The sequence below is a fragment of the Metschnikowia bicuspidata genome (assembly GCF_001664035.1).
Source record: "Metschnikowia bicuspidata var. bicuspidata NRRL YB-4993 chromosome Unknown METBIscaffold_1, whole genome shotgun sequence".
Taxonomy (NCBI): domain Eukaryota; kingdom Fungi; phylum Ascomycota; class Pichiomycetes; order Serinales; family Metschnikowiaceae; genus Metschnikowia; species Metschnikowia bicuspidata.
In genome coordinates this window covers 3,078,796-3,094,997 of record NW_017387731.1, presented here as the reverse complement: position 1 = coordinate 3,094,997, position 16,202 = coordinate 3,078,796, and the positions used below count along the sequence as shown (strand labels likewise).

General features: G+C 51.3%; 5 protein-coding genes across 5 annotated transcripts; 3 read left to right on the top strand and 2 right to left on the bottom strand.

The window, feature by feature from the left end:
- Positions 1 to 4,360: 4,360 nt before the first annotated feature.
- On the top strand, positions 4,361 to 5,482 carry METBIDRAFT_64862 (mitochondrial 54S ribosomal protein bL28m; the record flags this gene model as incomplete). Its single annotated transcript, XM_018858350.1, has 1 exon — positions 4,361 to 5,482. One exon carries the CDS (start codon positions 4,361 to 4,363, stop codon positions 5,156 to 5,158), a length of 798 nt encoding a protein of 265 aa, XP_018714207.1. The 3' UTR covers positions 5,159 to 5,482.
- Positions 5,483 to 6,619: 1,137 nt separating this feature from the next.
- On the top strand, positions 6,620 to 7,433 carry RPL39 (60S ribosomal protein eL36; the record flags this gene model as incomplete). Its single annotated transcript, XM_018858572.1, has 2 exons — positions 6,620 to 6,632; positions 7,147 to 7,433. 2 exons carry the CDS (start codon positions 6,620 to 6,622, stop codon positions 7,431 to 7,433), a joined length of 300 nt encoding a protein of 99 aa, XP_018714206.1.
- A 194-nt stretch (positions 7,434 to 7,627) lies between these two features.
- On the top strand, positions 7,628 to 8,262 carry METBIDRAFT_111825 (mitochondrial 54S ribosomal protein bL36m). Its single transcript, XM_018853926.1, has one exon. The coding sequence runs from the start codon at positions 7,798 to 7,800 to the stop codon at positions 8,038 to 8,040; it is 243 nt and encodes an 80-aa protein (XP_018714205.1). The 5' UTR covers positions 7,628 to 7,797; the 3' UTR covers positions 8,041 to 8,262.
- An 80-nt stretch (positions 8,263 to 8,342) lies between these two features.
- Positions 8,343 to 10,811, bottom strand: TCO89 (Tco89p; the record flags this gene model as incomplete). Its single annotated transcript, XM_018856855.1, has 2 exons — positions 8,343 to 9,356; positions 9,438 to 10,811. The coding sequence occupies 2 exons, from the start codon at positions 10,809 to 10,811 to the stop codon at positions 8,343 to 8,345; spliced, it is 2,388 nt and encodes a 795-aa protein (XP_018714204.1).
- Positions 10,812 to 11,386: 575 nt separating this feature from the next.
- Positions 11,387 to 15,293, bottom strand: METBIDRAFT_9960 (poly(A)-specific ribonuclease; the record flags this gene model as incomplete). Its single annotated transcript, XM_018859499.1, has 2 exons — positions 11,387 to 14,977; positions 15,276 to 15,293. 2 exons carry the CDS (start codon positions 15,291 to 15,293, stop codon positions 11,387 to 11,389), a joined length of 3,609 nt encoding a protein of 1,202 aa, XP_018714203.1.
- Positions 15,294 to 16,202: the final 909 nt, after the last annotated feature.

The window sequence follows — 16,202 nt, the reverse complement described above, 5'->3', positions numbered from 1 at the left end:
TTTGACTCGACGGTTTAATTAGACTCGACGGTTTAATTTGACTCGACGGTTTAATTTGACTCGACGGTTTAATTTGACTCGATGGTTTAATTGACTCGACGGTTTAATTAGACTCGACGGTTTAATTTGACTCGACGGTTTAATTTGACTCGATGGTTCAATGAGACTCGACGGTTCAATGAGACTCGACGGTTTCAACCAGACTCGACGGTTTAATTTGACTCGACGGTTTAATTAGACTCGACGGTTTAATTTGACTCGACGGTTCAATGAGACTCGATGGTTCAATGAGACTCGACGGTTCAATGAGACTCGACGGTTTCAACCAGACTCGATGGTTCAACGAGACTCGGCGGATTGGGTCTGAGGGTTTTTGGGCTGGTTGGGGCTGGTCGTTCCGAGCCGCTTCCGTCCTGTTTCGAACCTGTTTCAGTGCTGTCCGAGTTGTCCAAACTGTCCGAGCTGTCCAAGCTGTCCGAACTAGGTGTGCTTCTGCGGCACCTAGTTTCCTGCGCTGCGCTGTGCGGGCCGGGGATCTCGGCGGTGGCTGGCTACGGCAGGTCGGGGTCACGTGCCTGCTGCTCCCGTGTCGCCGGTGGTGTCGCTTTGGCGGCGCTTTTGTGCGTTGTGCTTGTGCGGGCCGGGGCGCCGGGCGTGTCTTTTTTTATATGCTGGGGGGCCGGCAAAGGGGCGCGTTCGGCGGGCAAAAAAAGCGTCCGGGGGTGCTGGGGGGGTTTGTCGCCGCTTCCTATGGGCAGAACCAGCTGTGTTTAGGCGGGCGTGTCCTTGTGGGTGCCAGCGGGAAGATCCGAGAATACAGCTGGGGCGAGAATACGGAGCCATGGACGGGGCCATGGACGGGGCCGCGAGATGGGACCGGGCGCGCCTGCACAGAGCCGTTTTTTTCTCTGCTCGCCCGCCAAACGGGTGCTCGCGTCCTGGAAGGGCAGGGCCACCCGGGCGTGCGAAGCCTGGCAAGGCCTGGGGATGGGTTCGGGGGGTGCAGCTGGGGCGCTGTTTTTTTTACCGTGGCTCAGCTGTTATTTTTTTGCGGTGGCTCTGGTGCTTTTTGTATTCTTGTTCTTTTTTGTTTTTTTATTGTGGAACTCTTGTTTCCGGCGGCCTGTTTGGGCGCCTTCCTGGCTTCGGCCTGGCCCGAGGAGTGCCCATGGCCCCGCGCGGAACTCCCGGCGCGCCAGACGATAAGGCAGACGAGCCGCGTCGTGGTATTTTTTTTTGTATTTGCGGCGGCTTTTTGCATTTGAGCTGGTGGGTGGGGGTTGCTCAGTGTTGTGCCAGTGTTGTGTCAGTGCCTTTTCGATGCTTTATCGGTGTTGTGTCGGTACTTTATTGGTGTTGTGTCGGTGCTTTATTGGTGTTGTGTTGGTGTTTTATCGGTGCACCTGGTGCACCTGGTGCGCTTGGTGCTGACTTGGCCCTTGGCTAGTAGCAGCCTGGCACTTCATTAATACTTCACCAAAACTGAACCGGGGGCCTCTTTGTACTGGATGCGTGCTGGCCCGGTCTTTTATGTGCTCGAATGGGCCCTATAATAGCGCTAACCGGGTCTTTATTAGCGCTACCCGGGTCTTTATTAGTCCTGGCTGGCCCTTTATTAGTGCTTCGCGCGGACTGGTGCTGTATGAGCGTTCGAAGGCTGGCCCCCACGTCTTGCCCATGATGCGGGCTGGGCAATACTTAAAACCGCTACAATCCAGACTGGTGCCTGGCTTCAATATTGCCGGCCAAGCCGTGCCGGCACTCAACGCCCCTTCTGAAACTGTGATGGCATTGCATGGACAGCCAAATTATAGGGCCTGCACATAGCGCGGCCCGTGCTATTCCTCCGCCAGGCCCCAAGTGCACCGTCCACGGCCAGTGGAGCAGACCTTTGAAAAACCACCTCTCCTGTGCGCCTTGAAGCTATGTCGAGTCACGTGATCTCTCGTTCTCTCTGCCCGGTTTCTCTCCTTCACCTGAGTTCGGTTCAAGAAGCGAGCCCCGCATCCGGGCCCATTTCTTAATCTCTTGATCTCTTTTCTTGATCTCTTTTCTTGATCTCTTTTTTTGATCTCTTTTTTTGATCTCTTTTTTTGATCTCTTTTCTTGATCTCTTTTCTTGATCTCTTTTCTTGATCTCTTTTCTTTCGCCCTTTTTCTTTGGTCACTGGTTTCTTTTCTGTGCATGCCGACAATCTTGTGTATAGCAATTTTCCTGGCACCTTGTCAGCGTGGTAGCTCAGAACGGTAATGTTAATCTCTACTTCTACTGAGCATTTGGGCAGAGAGAGATTGGATCATAGCACATAGTAGTCATGGTCGTATTTAGCTCGCGGAAAGACCGACCATGTCTCATGAACCCACAAGGCTCGGGATATACAATACGCTTCACAGTTCAGCTGAAAGACACACTTTGACAATCCATCGAGCGATTCGGATCCACCTTTACTCAATTTTGGCTCACCATACTTGCACCAATGAGCCCTTCATTCAACTTCGGTTTTTGTTTGTATTATAATATTTGGTAGTTATAAATTTGGTACTTCGCTACGGTGAGGAATTTCTCAACAAAGTGAGAAACTGCTGGCAATAATGCAGAAGGGCCAAATGTGAAAAATTAAAACTATTATGATGACTTTTAATACAGCCAGAGGCAATAGAGACATCGTTTGGTAGATAGAAAAATATATTCCATCAATTTGCGAGTACAAGAACTACGCCTTTCAGGAAAGTATGCGTTATCCTAGACTGTCATAACGAATATCGAGCATGAAGAATCAGATGAAACATTGAGCGATTGGAAAAGAAAAAGAAAGTTGTGTGAACAAATTCCGATCTTTGTTTCGGGAACCTCGAGTTATGCAACCGTTCTTTCATGATAAAGGCCTGATATCGTCCGGTACTCTAGGACAGAACGGCCGCTTTATTGCACCCAGTCCTTCTAATCCAGTCCCCTCGATCCAGTCCCCTCTATCCTCCAGCCACCTCCATATATATTCCAAGTCCCTTCTATAATTCGAGTCTCTGTTTATGAACTTCAGCCCTGTTATATCTCCTCGACCCATTCTACCTCCTCAAGCCTTTTCTGTTGGCTCGCAGATACCGCCATATAAGGTTCCACAGGCAGACTGCCCGGTTGGGGCCGTGTATGCGGAGGCGCACCAGCAAATCCCAATCATTCCAAAAAACGACCGGGATCTGCAGCCTCGACCTATTTATGTTGCTGTTTCTCTGGCTTGAAGAAAAGGCAAACTTGATACGTTAGTTCTGGCTCCGTTGGCGCCATAATGTGAAAGGCGTCAAATTTGCCGCAAGTGAGAGCCATGGAGTGGACCGAGATTGTTGGCAGCTGCTGCCAACAATCTCTGGGATATATATAATTTACTAATCTATCGATAGTGTTCTGAATACATAAAAGTCTGTCTTGTTTCAGACTAATATTCCTCCTTTTTTATTAGCATTGCTCAGCTAATTGATGGGCCTGTACTGCGGCGCTCAACTTTACGGCTGGCCCATCCAGAGCTCCCAATCCTCCTACTTCCACCCTCACTCATGGTCGAGCTGCCCGAATCAAAAATCCAAACTCCGTGATATATTCTCAAGAAACTTATTCCAAAGAGACCATTTCAAAATACCCAAAAAAAATGATAAAAGAAAAAATGCTTCAATGTTTGGCCTCGTTGTCCCGTATTAGACTTGGGTTCCCTGCACTGCTTCTTCGCGCTCGCACTGGCCTTATCTCCCTCCACCGCCTAAATTCGCAAGTGCCCGGCTAATGTTTCACTCCAATCCGGTTTCCAACCAGTAAATGAAGACTTTTGTTATATATAGATACAGTCTTGTTATTATTTGAATTGAAGTGGATAAATTGTATACGTATAAAGAAAGAAAGAAAAAAAAAAAGAAAGAAAGAAAGACAGAGAGAAAGAGAGAAAGAAAAGAAAATTACTATAATTATTAGTAGTGCGATATGGCCCGCATGCCCTGGTGCCGAGGGCACCTTGTATATCAAGACGGGATTTGTACCCGATTCCGTTGTTGTTCTGTTGGTTGTATGTTGGTGCAATGTTTAGTTCCCATCTGCAATTTCGGATTCTTTAAATGCCCGATTTCTATTATGGATATGCTTCTGGTGGACTTCCTACTCTGCTTGTCCATAGGCTGTAGCTGCCTCGACGGCTCCAGGCCACACCTAAAATTGGCAAATTCTAGGAAAAAAACACCATTTTCGAACTTTTCTCATCGACCCCAGGAAGTGGTCTTGGAGGGCTCGGATCCCCACCTCCGGCCCGCCAGACGTGGCCCGCCAGCACGGCGGCCGCGTCACGTGACCGCCGGCCGGTATGGAAAAAAAATCACCATGCCCCAGCCTTCCTTCCAAACCCACACAACTTCACCCATGAACTTTCTCCGGTCGCTTACGGCCGCGGCTCCTGTGGCCAGCAGCCTGTTCGGCATGAGATGCTTTGGCATCAGCGCCCCAACCCTCAGGGAAAAGTACTTTAAGATCACCAAGTATGCGAGGCCCATTGACACCACGGTCTATAAAGCCGGGGACAAGATCCCCTCCAAGGGCGTCCCCACAAAGAACAAATTGTACCCGGACTACAAGTACGAGGCCATGTTTTTCAAGAGGCAAAACAGGGGCTTGTACGGCGGCTTGCAGCGCAAGAGATCCAAGACATGTTCCGAGAGTAAGAACAAGAATTTGCGTGCGCATTTGCCCAACATCGTCAAGGCCAAGCTCTGGTCCGAAACTTTGAACAAGTGCATCTCGACGCGTGTGTCCACAAGGCTTTTGCGCACGGTGACGAAGGAGGGTGGAATCGACAACTACTTGTTGAAGGACAGCTCTGCCAGGGAGAAAACCATGGGGTTGAAGGGCTGGAGATTGAGGTACGACATCATGAAGACCAAGGAGCTCCAGGAGAGATCTGCCGGCAGCCCCAAACCCGTGTATCACGTGCTGGAGTCCGGCAGGAAGATCACCGTGGGCAAAACCAAGCTCTTGAAGCACTTGTATCCGTTCGTCTACCGCGACAACTACGAGCCCATGGACTACGAGAAGTTTCTCCGAACCCACGGCTACTTGACCATCGCGGAGGTTGTGAGCAAGTTGGAGCACTACAAATTTGACTTCAACCAGGTGAGCGTCTAATTGTACATAGAAAACATGCGCCGGAAATGATAAGCTGAACTGATTCCTTGTGACGCATTCGCAGGACGCACCAAACATGACTTGCTGGATGCGTTTGCACGGCACAAGGGATGATGCAATGGCAAGATGCCCTGTAGACCCAATTTAAAGATCCCTTTATTCCCTCCTGTGGATACCAGACGCGGGATTCTATATCCTAGAATTCTATGTTATGGAGGTTATTCCCGTCAATTCATCTGTACAACACATGTGAACTCATCTGTACATCCATCTGCGAACTCATTTTTAGTCCATCTGTGAATTCAGCTGTAAATCCATCTGCAAACTCATCTTAAGTCCATCTGTAAATTCATCTGTACATCCATCTGCGAACTCATTTTTAGTCCATCTGTGAATTCAGCTGTAAATCCATCTGCAAACTCATCTTAAGTCCATCTGTAAATTCAGCTGTAAATCCATCTGCAAACTCATCTTAAGTCCATCTGTAAATTCAGGTGTACATCATTCTGTGCATCCATCATTTGTAAACTCATGTTCTGTAAGTCCATTCCCGTGAATATCCGTATGTAAACTCATCTATACATTCATCTGTAAAAAATCTGTTTAAAAATTGTGAAATATCTGTAAGTCCTGTCCACCGTACTAGTTTTCAAAAAATTGTGCAAGTCCAATCTAGTGGACAGGAACTGTAGCAATTGTTTCACCGGCCTTCCTTGATCAAGACTGCGCCTTTGGTGCCGACTCCAGTGTCGGCGCTGCAGCCACAGTTTGGGACCTGATTATTCCAAAGACTCTCATCATAAAGTTATTCATGTATCATCAGCCCACCAGAACCTTCAATCCCATTCTTGGGTTTTGGGTATCTTATGTGTGCGACAACGCAATACCAGACTGGTCTTTGGCTGCGAATTGAAACGTACTTGTCTCCACGACAACTTCAAAATATGGGCCCAGAGACAATCACAGCCCTCGAAAGTCCAGATCTCAAATGGTGGAAACGGCAATATTGACAACGGAGTATGCGCTTCCAAGAAACATGTCCCCAGCAACGCCAGGCTGGTCCGCCTCTCCCAACGTGTTTGAAATTGTGCCGCATTGGACTCTTCAAATTTAACAGAAACTTAAATCTAATTTCTCACATGTGCAACGCAAACTGTCTCCTCCAATGTACTTTATTAGACGTGCTCGGCATAGGCCTAATAAGCTCTCGGTAGTCAACGGCGTGACCTCCAATGTGGATGTGAAACACCCATTTTCAGTCGCCCGGTGCTGTCTCTGAGATCAGTGAAAATCCCCAAAGCTGCATCAGCCAAATCTCCACCCTGAAATTAATATGTCCATTTCTTGTCAGGTCCGGGTTACGGCAATCGTAGCCGCAAAAGACAGTCACGGAGTCACGTGACCCCGTCCGCTGCCTTCACCCTGCGCAGTCCCAGGGATCTGCGCGCGGCCCCAGCGGCGATGGCCCAAACCGGCCGCCCGTGTCAGCACACCAGTACACCACGCACTGGGCTGCGCACGTGACGTCGTGCGCCTGCTCCTCTGCAGGCGAGCGTCTCCGTCCCACAGAAAAATTTTCCACACTAATCTTCTCACCTCTTCTTGTTATCTATAGACAAAAATGGCTAGAACTGGTATGTGCCCCCTAACGCCAAATACGTGGAACTCGTGTGTGGTATACTCTGTGGACGTAGCAGGAAAAACCAGCACCTTGCCGTGGGAATCGCTGGAATCTTTGCCCGTATTTTAAACCAGAGTGCCTCCCTCTTTCGCATCGCCAGGTAAAAGCCCATCAAACAATGGCCAAAATCTGCAGAATCTTCCAACTTGACATACCTAAGAAAGCGAGGCTATAGATACTCAATTGCCCTATGCTTACAATGGGGCCATTTGCAGAAAATCTCGTACAAGACAAATCTTGAGATATTTGCCCTTAAACATGCCTGTTCCACCCAACGTCTCCCCTATTCACTTACTAACATTCCCAGGTATTGCTGTCGGTTTGAACAAGGGTCACAAAACCACCCAAAAGGAAGTTGTTCCAAGACTTTCCCGCAAGAAGGGAGTCTTGTCCAAGAGAGCTGCTTTCGTCAGAAGCATTGTCTCTGAGGTCTCCGGCTTGGCCCCATACGAGAGAAGATTGATCGAGTTGATCAGAAACGCCAGCGAGAAGAGAGCCAAGAAGTTGGCCAAGAAGAGATTGGGTACCCACAAGAGAGCCTTGAGAAAGGTTGAGGAGATGAACAAGATCATTGCTGAGTCTAAGAGACACTAAACTTCCGTTTCTGGATCTCATCATTTCTCATATAGTAATGCTAATACGTTTGACAGTTTTGTTAAGTAGCCCTGGATTGCACCGGCCCATTGGCCTAGTCTGGAGGAAATTCCACCCATGTGATTGGGTTGATGTGGGATTCGTAACACGAGCTTCCATAATTACTGTACAGTGCTATTTAAGCCATTGCCTGTTGCCAACTATTTCTGCTGTATAAGTTCATGCACTTGCCTCGAAGCTTGTCTGTTCGAAAGCCATATCTTGTAGGATACTAGTGTCGAGTGCCTGCATACACCGCCGAAACTCAGTAGCCTTTTTTTGCCTGTTAGTCTCCACTTCAATAGTTCGTCCTAGTCCACAAGACATGTTTGGCTTGGTTTCCCCGTTCGCCCGTGCCCTCTCGGGCCTCCGCTCTACTGCCGTGCCATCCATGGCCATCAAAAACTCGATTTTTGCCTCGTCCTCGCAGCTCCAGATGTCGGTCAGAACGTTCAAGGTCAGGACCTCGGTGAAGAAGTTTTGCAAAGACTGCTACATGGTCAGGAGAAAGGGGAAGGTGTACGTTTACTGTAAGTCCAACGGCAAACACAAGCAAAGACAAGGTTAAAACTCGCGTCCATCAAATTTGGGGAGGGCTTCTTGGTTCTTCCTCGGCGCTGTGCTCCTGTCACACCCGTTTTTCCCAGGCCTCCTCATTGGGGACTTTGCATGAATTCCGGGTCTGCTCGCTCGGAATTCACTCCACGGATGCATATTTAAAGCTCAGTCATCGCGGTTGGTTGGCTTCCATGTACATATACCACAGGACTGAACCGTCCCTCAGAATACACACTAGTTCCATGAAGCGCCTCAAAACCGCACGAGAATAGATCTCGCCGTAGTATTATCTCCCCCTGTCTTTTTGTTCTATCAGCGGAGCCGGGTCCCCAGGTCCAGACCTGTCTGTCCTGCGACCAACTGGACTGCCCGTGGCGCTGGTGCTCGCGCCATATTGCTCCCTAGGTTCCGGCGCTGTTCCTTCATGTGGTTTGTGCCCACAAGATCATGGGGACTATTGGGGATGTCGCTTTGTAGCTGTTGCGTCTGGTGTTGACGTTGTTGCTCCTGCTGGAGAATCCTGGCGGACAAGGTGGATGAGGAGGACAGGATCAAAGCGTCCTGCCAGAGCTTGTTGAGCAACAAGATCGAGTCGCCCTCGTTTTTCTCCCATGACGGCGCAAATTCTTTGAAGGTGTTTGCGTTGGTGTTGGTCGCGTACGTGCTTTTCTTGTCGGCTTTCTTGGGCATTTCCAAGCTTTTCTTGTCTAGCCCATACTTCTCCACTCGGTTTAAGCTCTCGGCCACCGGGTTCAAGTGCCGGCGCACATTTACGTACTCGCGGTTGAGCCGTTCGAACTCTGTCCGCGACTGGATAGAGTTTTGCTGTCCGCTTTGGATGACATACAACATGTTTGCCGTGTTCGCGGACATGTCGTGCTGCGTAGGAGAGAGTGAGTCGCCGTTGGTGGATCCTGCTTCAAGGCTCTGGATGCGGTTGGCCATGGAGCCCGGGGTGTGCCTTGAGCTCGCAACGCTGTTGCTGTTGTTGTAGTTATGTGCAAACATGAGCTTGTTCAACGACAAGTTGGAGAAGTTGCTCACGTGGTTCGCATCCATGTTCGTGCTGACGTCCAAAAAGGAGTTTTCTCGCTGGAGCCAAAGCCGCTGTTGCGTCCGAGTCTCGATGTTGTGGCCGTTTGCGCCCGGCTGGTTGTTGAGGAAGCTCGAGAAGTCTTTCTTCGGCTCCAGCGTCAGCGCAGATGTGTTGGTTGCACCACCCTGCTGTCGCTGCAGTTTGATGTTCGAGAGGTACTTGGAGTCGTTGCGCTGGAGATTGCTGAAGATCGTCTGGCTTGGCTGATACGACCCGTGGGTGGCGGTGGCCTTGGTGACCGTGGGCCCGGACTCCGAGCGCGAGTCGTCGTCGGCCCGCGGCTTGAATATGATGCCGCTTGTTTTCTCCACCCCGGGCCCAGCCGCGTTGTCGCCTATGGCTCCCTGTTCGGATGCCGCAAACCGGAGCATCTCGCTGGAGGGCTCGATTTTGCGGGTCATTCCGGTCGATTGCGAGAGGAGGAACGAGCCGCCGTACAAGTTCCGCTTGAGCCCTGGATGGACGTCCATTCCCTCGCCGGTTTGCCTGGGATCCTGGGCGCCTGGCGTGGTGCTCGCCGGCTCGGGCTCTGCCATCGTCAGCAGGGCTGCTTGCGGCTCGCGCACGGCACTTTCTGGGGATCGGAGCACCTCCATATCCGCTGGGCTGGGCTGGTCCAGCTGGCCCAGGTGGTCCTGGGGGTTTTCCGGCTCGTTCAGGACGTACGCTTCCGCACGGTCCCCGAGCTGCTCACCGGCCGAGGTGTCTGCTGCGTACAGCTCCTCGGGATGCGGGACTTGTGGCGCGTGGCCGGCGCTGTCCTCGTTTCCCGAAGACCCGCTCATATCCTCATAGTCGTCGTACATATCGTCCTCGTTCAACTTCAAGATGGTCTTGCCACGCTTGGAGCTGATCTTGAGCCCCGTGGGCCCGGCAGAGCCGATGCCCGGGAGCGCCTTCAACGAAGTGTTGGAGCGGTTGGTGGTGCGCACCGCCGTGTTCATGCTTTTCAACGAGCACGCGGACTTGTTTGACTTGATCGACTGGCTCAGCCCGCTCTTCACCACTGCCTGTGGCGTGCACCTGCCCGAGCCGTTCAGCACGGTTTTGCGGAGCCCGTACAGCTTGGACGAGTCCCTCAGGACCGTTTTTGTGAGCGGCTGGAGCGCGCCCAACGCGCGGTTGAGCGAGCCGTTCAGCGCGGCCTTCGTGGGTGTTTGCAACGTGGTCAATTTCGTGTGTGACCGCGGGTTCCGCTTGACACCCGGGCGTGTTTTGGGGATGATCCCGTCCGTCGACTTGGACCGGCTCAACGGCGGCTTGCTGGACCCCGCCGGCAGCAAAAGCCGCGTGTGGGGCTTGGTGTGTGACTGGGACCGGGCGTGGGTCGGTTTCCGCGGGTGTGGCTTGCGGCCCAAGGCACTGTTCTTGCCGCCCTGGTTCCGGCTCAATGGGCGGTCCTGCGCCTGCTCTGGCTCGGTCAAATGGGAGCTTCTGGAGCTGCCATCGGGACCGATCTGTTCCGCCTGGCTCTGCCGAGACCCTGGGCGACTTTGTTGCTCTGTTTGGCGCGGTTTCGGAGGGCTGTTTCCGGACTCCTGTTGCCCTCTGGCGATGCGGGCATCGGTGGTCTCGTGGGCCTTGTACGAGACGTAATCAGCGGGTGTTTTTGCTGGCTTTTCGAAAACAGCACCATTGCTGTTGCCTGTGCTATGCAGCAAGTGCTCTCTTGGGGACCCAGACATGTTTTGGTGTGCGCAAGTTGGGGCGTATGCGTTTGTCCGAGAGAGCGGTACCGGGCAAGCGTTTTAAAATTAGTTCTCTTGCACTTCCCCTTTTCTATGTTCCACTTGTGTTCTCGGCAGTTATAGCTATTGTGGCGCCGATTGATTTTTGGTTTGCGGCGTGGTGTTTTAGCCGCCTGGAGTTGTCTGTGAAAACGTGCCTGCTATGACTGCTCGCTTGATGCTCAGCTGAGCATGAGACAGCTCGCGAGCTTTGCGGGGCGGCCACGAGGGCGTCGGGGGTACGGGTCTTTCGGTGTCCTCCAAGTCCGAGTCTGAGACCGCCAGCGTGCACCACGCCGGTCGCGTTACAACGCGTCGCATCGTTAGCGTCATTCTACTAGCGTCCTTGTTTTGGCATCCTCGTTTTAGCATCCTCGTTTCGGCACCATTGTCTTAGCAAAATTTTCTTGGCGTCATTGTCTTGGTGTCATTGTGTCAAGCGGGTAGTTACATCTAGCGTTTGTCAGTGCCATTTGGGCAACGTCAATTTATTAGCGTCATTTCATCGAAGTGTTTCATGGGTTCCAGCCCCGCTACTCAGGCACTCGGAACCGGAGTTGCTGGCCCTCGCTGTAAATACGCCGCAAAGCCTGCTCAAACTCTCCCGACGCCCTGAGCTCCATGTACCGCTCAAATAGAAGAAGCGCTGTACGAGCATCCTCAATCGAGTCGTGGTTTCTCGTCTGCACTGACTCTTTCAAAACACTGTAGGCTAGAAACTTCAAGCTGAGCTTTCTTCTAAAGTCAGGAAGATGGTAGAATTCAATCGTGTCTCGGATCTGCGACCTGGGGACCTGAAGATTGATGCATCTAAAGTCACTTTTGAGCCCGTGTCCAACAAAAACGCACCCTAGATTCATGAGAAGCCAAAGTCTTCTGTACGCCGTTTGAAGCGTAACAAGCGTCTTGTGTGATTTCGTGGGATCCAAGTCTCCCTCTTCGATGCCGGAGAAGTTCGTCAAGTTGTCATATATGGGCTTGCAATGCATGATATAATCATCTATGAATGGGACCCCATGTTTTGGTCCAGGATCACCTCGCAAAACAGATATCCTGGCGAGCGAAAGTAGCGTTGGTCTTACCAAGTTTCGACTCCCGGTGTAACTGACTTCCGCTACCTCTGGCCTCAACGAGACAAACTCTGCATCGATTGCGATAAGAGACCCGAGAGCAGGAGCCTCTTGACGAGTCAAGAGTTCATATTCTTTCTTATAGCCTTGTCTTGTACCGTATGCAAAGTGGTCTCTGTACAAAATTCCGTCGTTGAGGGATGAAAGTTTTCTGAACATCTCGCACTCGAAATAGGAGAATTTCTGGTTTCTATGGTCTTCAGAATTGCTGTAGACAACAACGACTGGCTTTTTCCACAGATAAGATAGATTGAAGACCTCGTCCTCTGGAATAGGCATCACCAAAAAGTCGTTGAATAAAAACCACTGATCTTTGCCCAGCGAAACTGATCTTATCTTGACATATGAAACAAGGTTGTGTTGACCTTTGCACGATGCCAGGCCATGGCTGATTTCACAGACGTAGCCCTGAAGCTCGTACTTGTTTGCTCGTTGGTTCATCTGGGCAATGACTGGCTTGAAAGTCAATTTCTTGTTTGCGCTATTCACCGTGTAGAACTCAGGTACAAGCCACTTCTTGAAACTCCTGATTTGGTCAAACTCCTGATCGCTAAGGGGAAGATTAATCAGGAGGACAGGTCCGAGGTCTATAAAGAGTTGTCGTGCCTCAACTTCATAAGGTGTGTTCATGGATGCCGGAATCAAGCGATGCTGATTAAGGGAGTAATCGAGATAGTTTAAGATTGTGCTGTTTTTCTTCGTCAAATGCTGTGAAGTATAGCGGTTTCCAAAGCCACCTCTGTTGAGGTAGTGTGAGGGTGGTGAGCATAAGTCGAGAGTGACTTGGCTGCCGTATTGCTTGTCTAGTAGTTCACCAGAAGGGGCAAAGAACTCTAGTTCGTAGTGCGTCGCACTCAAGTCTTGAACATCGATACTAAATTGAGACCTGAAGTCGCTTACAATAGACTCGATCAAAAACTTGTTGAAAGTCACCACCAATTCCTGAAGCTCTCTGGAATCAAGGGACTTCCCATCGTCTGTGTTCAATAGGCCGTAGTTTTTAGCAATGTCACTTTCGTTTAGAATGAGGGAGAAGTTGGATATGTTGACATTTCTGGCCCCTGCCTTGTGCATCATGTCGAAAAGATACCCAAGCTCGTTTAAGACAGATGTACCCAGAGGGTTGCCTCTATCATGTATTGTCTTCTTGTCATTGGGAAGATATTCGGACATCAAGCTCTTGGTGACTGCATTGTAGAAAATTGGGATATGGCGGTATATCTGAAGCAAGGAGTTTGTGTAAGAGTTGTCTAGATGGTTTTCAAGTCCTGCGAACTGTCCATTGGAGCGATTGTAGTAATCGAAATCAAAGTCATCGACCCCAAATCGAGAGTAGTGGATATCAAGCTTGCCATAACACGGAGGAACTGGAGTACTCGGGTCAGGCTTATACTGAAACGTCGAGTCGGTTTGTTCACCGGGTGCGTCTGTCTTGGCATTGAACTTGGAGGCACCATCCGAATCGATATCGTTGAAGTCGTGGAATGTGGCAAATGCAGGCAATGACGGTGACTCTGATTCGAAAGCTCTGCCACCAGCAACAGGGGAGGACGTCATGCTTCTTTCGCTGATGAACTTGGGGATGGAGCTTATCTTTGTCGAAGGAGCGCCCGTCTTGCCGTGCGCATGTTTCAACGAAACATACAGGGGTGTCACATGACGTGCACCGTACTTGGCCTTGTCGTAGTGGTATCTAGTGGGAGCCGACTTGGGGGCTGTCTTCGGGCGCAAGCAGGCATCCGTGACCTGCTTTGGGATTCTGGCGGATTCCTTGATGAAAACCAAATCCGACGGGAAGTTGGAGGCCAAATACTCCTTGTAGTAGGGCATTCCTACAGAGTTGAGGGGCACAACGTCGTCCAAGGCCACGTGGTCCAGCGCGGCGACGATGTTGTCAGGAATGGCGGGCTGGTCGAGCGTGGCAGGGAAGTTGAGGAAGTTCTGGCTGGTGGATGAGCTCATGGACCACAAGTGCAAGTTCTTGTAGCCGTCGGCAAAGCAGAGGAACTCGCCGTTCTCGCTGATGTTCAAGTGGGCGAGGTAGGAGCTGGTGGCTGCGGCAAGCAGGCCCGCGGCAGCGGCCGCGTCGGTGAGGTCGGCCTGGTAGAGGTGCACGACCAGCTGGTCGTGGATGTCGACGAACTGGATCTGGCCGTTCGCGGACGCGATGACCACGATGTTGGGCAACTTCGGGTGGAAGCGCACGAAGCTGGCGCCCGCCGAGAACGGGAGCGGCGAGAGCGCGCGCATGGTGCGCAAGTCGTAGATGTTGACGAGCGGGTCCACCATGTACTCCACCGCGGCGGAGGCCAGGCCGTAGCGCGGCATGCGGGCCGAGTAGCCGCACGTGGCCACGTAGTTGCCCTTGACGTCCAAGTCCGAGAGCATGCCGTTGTGGCCCGCAAACGTCTTGACGGACTTGTTGGCAGCCGGGTCAAACACCTCGAGCGCGCCGCCCAGCCGGCCCAACGTGAGGAGCTTGGACGAGTAGTTGACGAGCGCCACGTCGCCGTCATGCGCGAACCGCGTGGGCTGTGTCGGCCGCGCCAAGTCCACCTTGAAGAGCGCGGCCGCGCCGCCCACCACAAGGTCGTGGGACGTCAGGTACGCGAGCGCCATGCTGCGGAGACCGGCCCACGCCGCCCGGTCCGCGGCCGGCCACAGGGCCGCGGTCAATGCCACGTTCGGCACGCCCCGGCGCAGGCTGAAGCCCACCGCGCCGTGCAGGAGCGAGAGGATGCCCCGCTGGTGGTTCAAGAGCTGGACCACGGGGCTCGCGGCGCCCAGCAGCCGGAACTTGGTGTATCTGTACAAGGCCATGTGGCGGTACGGCGTGTTTTCCTGCAGCAGCGGCGTGAACAGCGCCGTGTGGCCCTGCGCGTCGCCGCACCAGAGCAAGTTGGCCGTGCTGTCGAACAGAAGCGCCGTGATAGGCGGCGCCTCGGGGCCCCGGGGGGCCGGTGCAGAGCGGGCCGTAGCTGGGATGCGAGAAACCTGCGCGTTAGTAAAACAGAGGAGATTTTTTTTTATTTTTTTTTTTTTTGCGGACAAGCTATCGGCGCAGGGCGCTGGCAAAAAAATCGGCGGCATTTTCGGGGCTGGCGCCGGATTTTGGAGGTGTTTGTGGAGCCCAGGGCGGGTATTCTGAGCGTGTCTATGGGGCGCTAAGCGCCGGGCCCGGCCCTTTCAGAATCGGGGTTCCGGGCACGTGACGACGCCTCCCAAACGGGCGGGTTTTTACTGGGCGGCAGTTCCGTTCATTGGCTGCAAATTCGGCGATTGTTTGACATACTTCTCCCCAGCCATCCATGATGTTGTGGTTGGATGCGCAGATACAGTTGAGGTTGCGAGTCTTGGGTTGGGCCGCGACGGGTCGTGCGCGGCCCGGCCGGGTGCGCTGGATTCTGGTTTTACTTGTCTGATTCTGTCTATCATCATCTATCCTTTTTTTGGTTGATTTCGAGTTTGCCTTTTTTTGGGCGTCTTATTTTGAGCTTGTTCTTATTCAGATTATGTTTTTGAAGCTTGTCCTATGGGAGCTTGCCTCATCAAGCGTGTCTTTATGAGGATTGTCTTATTAAGCTTGTCCTAGCGCGGGTGTCTATTAACTCAAGATGGTCCTGATTGAGCTGGCCTTTATTAGGCTTGTTTTGATTAAAGTAGTCTGTATCAAGCTAGTCTTCATCAAGACGGTCTTCATTGACCCCTCCTTTTTTGGCCCTGTCTTTATTAATTTGGTCTGGGTTGAACTTACACTCATTCACCTTGTCTATATTGATCTTGTCTATATTTATCTTGTCTCAGAAAAACCAGTCTTTATTTAGCTAGGCTTTCGTTGAACTGTCTTTATTTATTTCGTCTATGGTTATCTTGTCTTAGTTAAACTAGTCTTTGTTCAGCTAATCTTCTGTTCAACTGTCTTTCTTGGCCCTGTCTTTATTAATCTGGTCATTGTTAATCTTGTCTTCTTTAATGTGGTCTTATTGATCTTGTCTGTCTTAATCTGTCTTTATTAATCTTGTCTTTATTTACCTTGTCTTAATTGAAGTGGTTCTTACTGAACTTGTCTTTTTTTTCCTTGTATTTATTGACCTGTTCTTTTGACCTTATTATATGACCTTATTATATGACCTTATTATATGACCTTATTATATTGACCTTATTGTATTGACCTTATTGTATGACCTTATTATATGACCTTATTATATTGACCTTATTG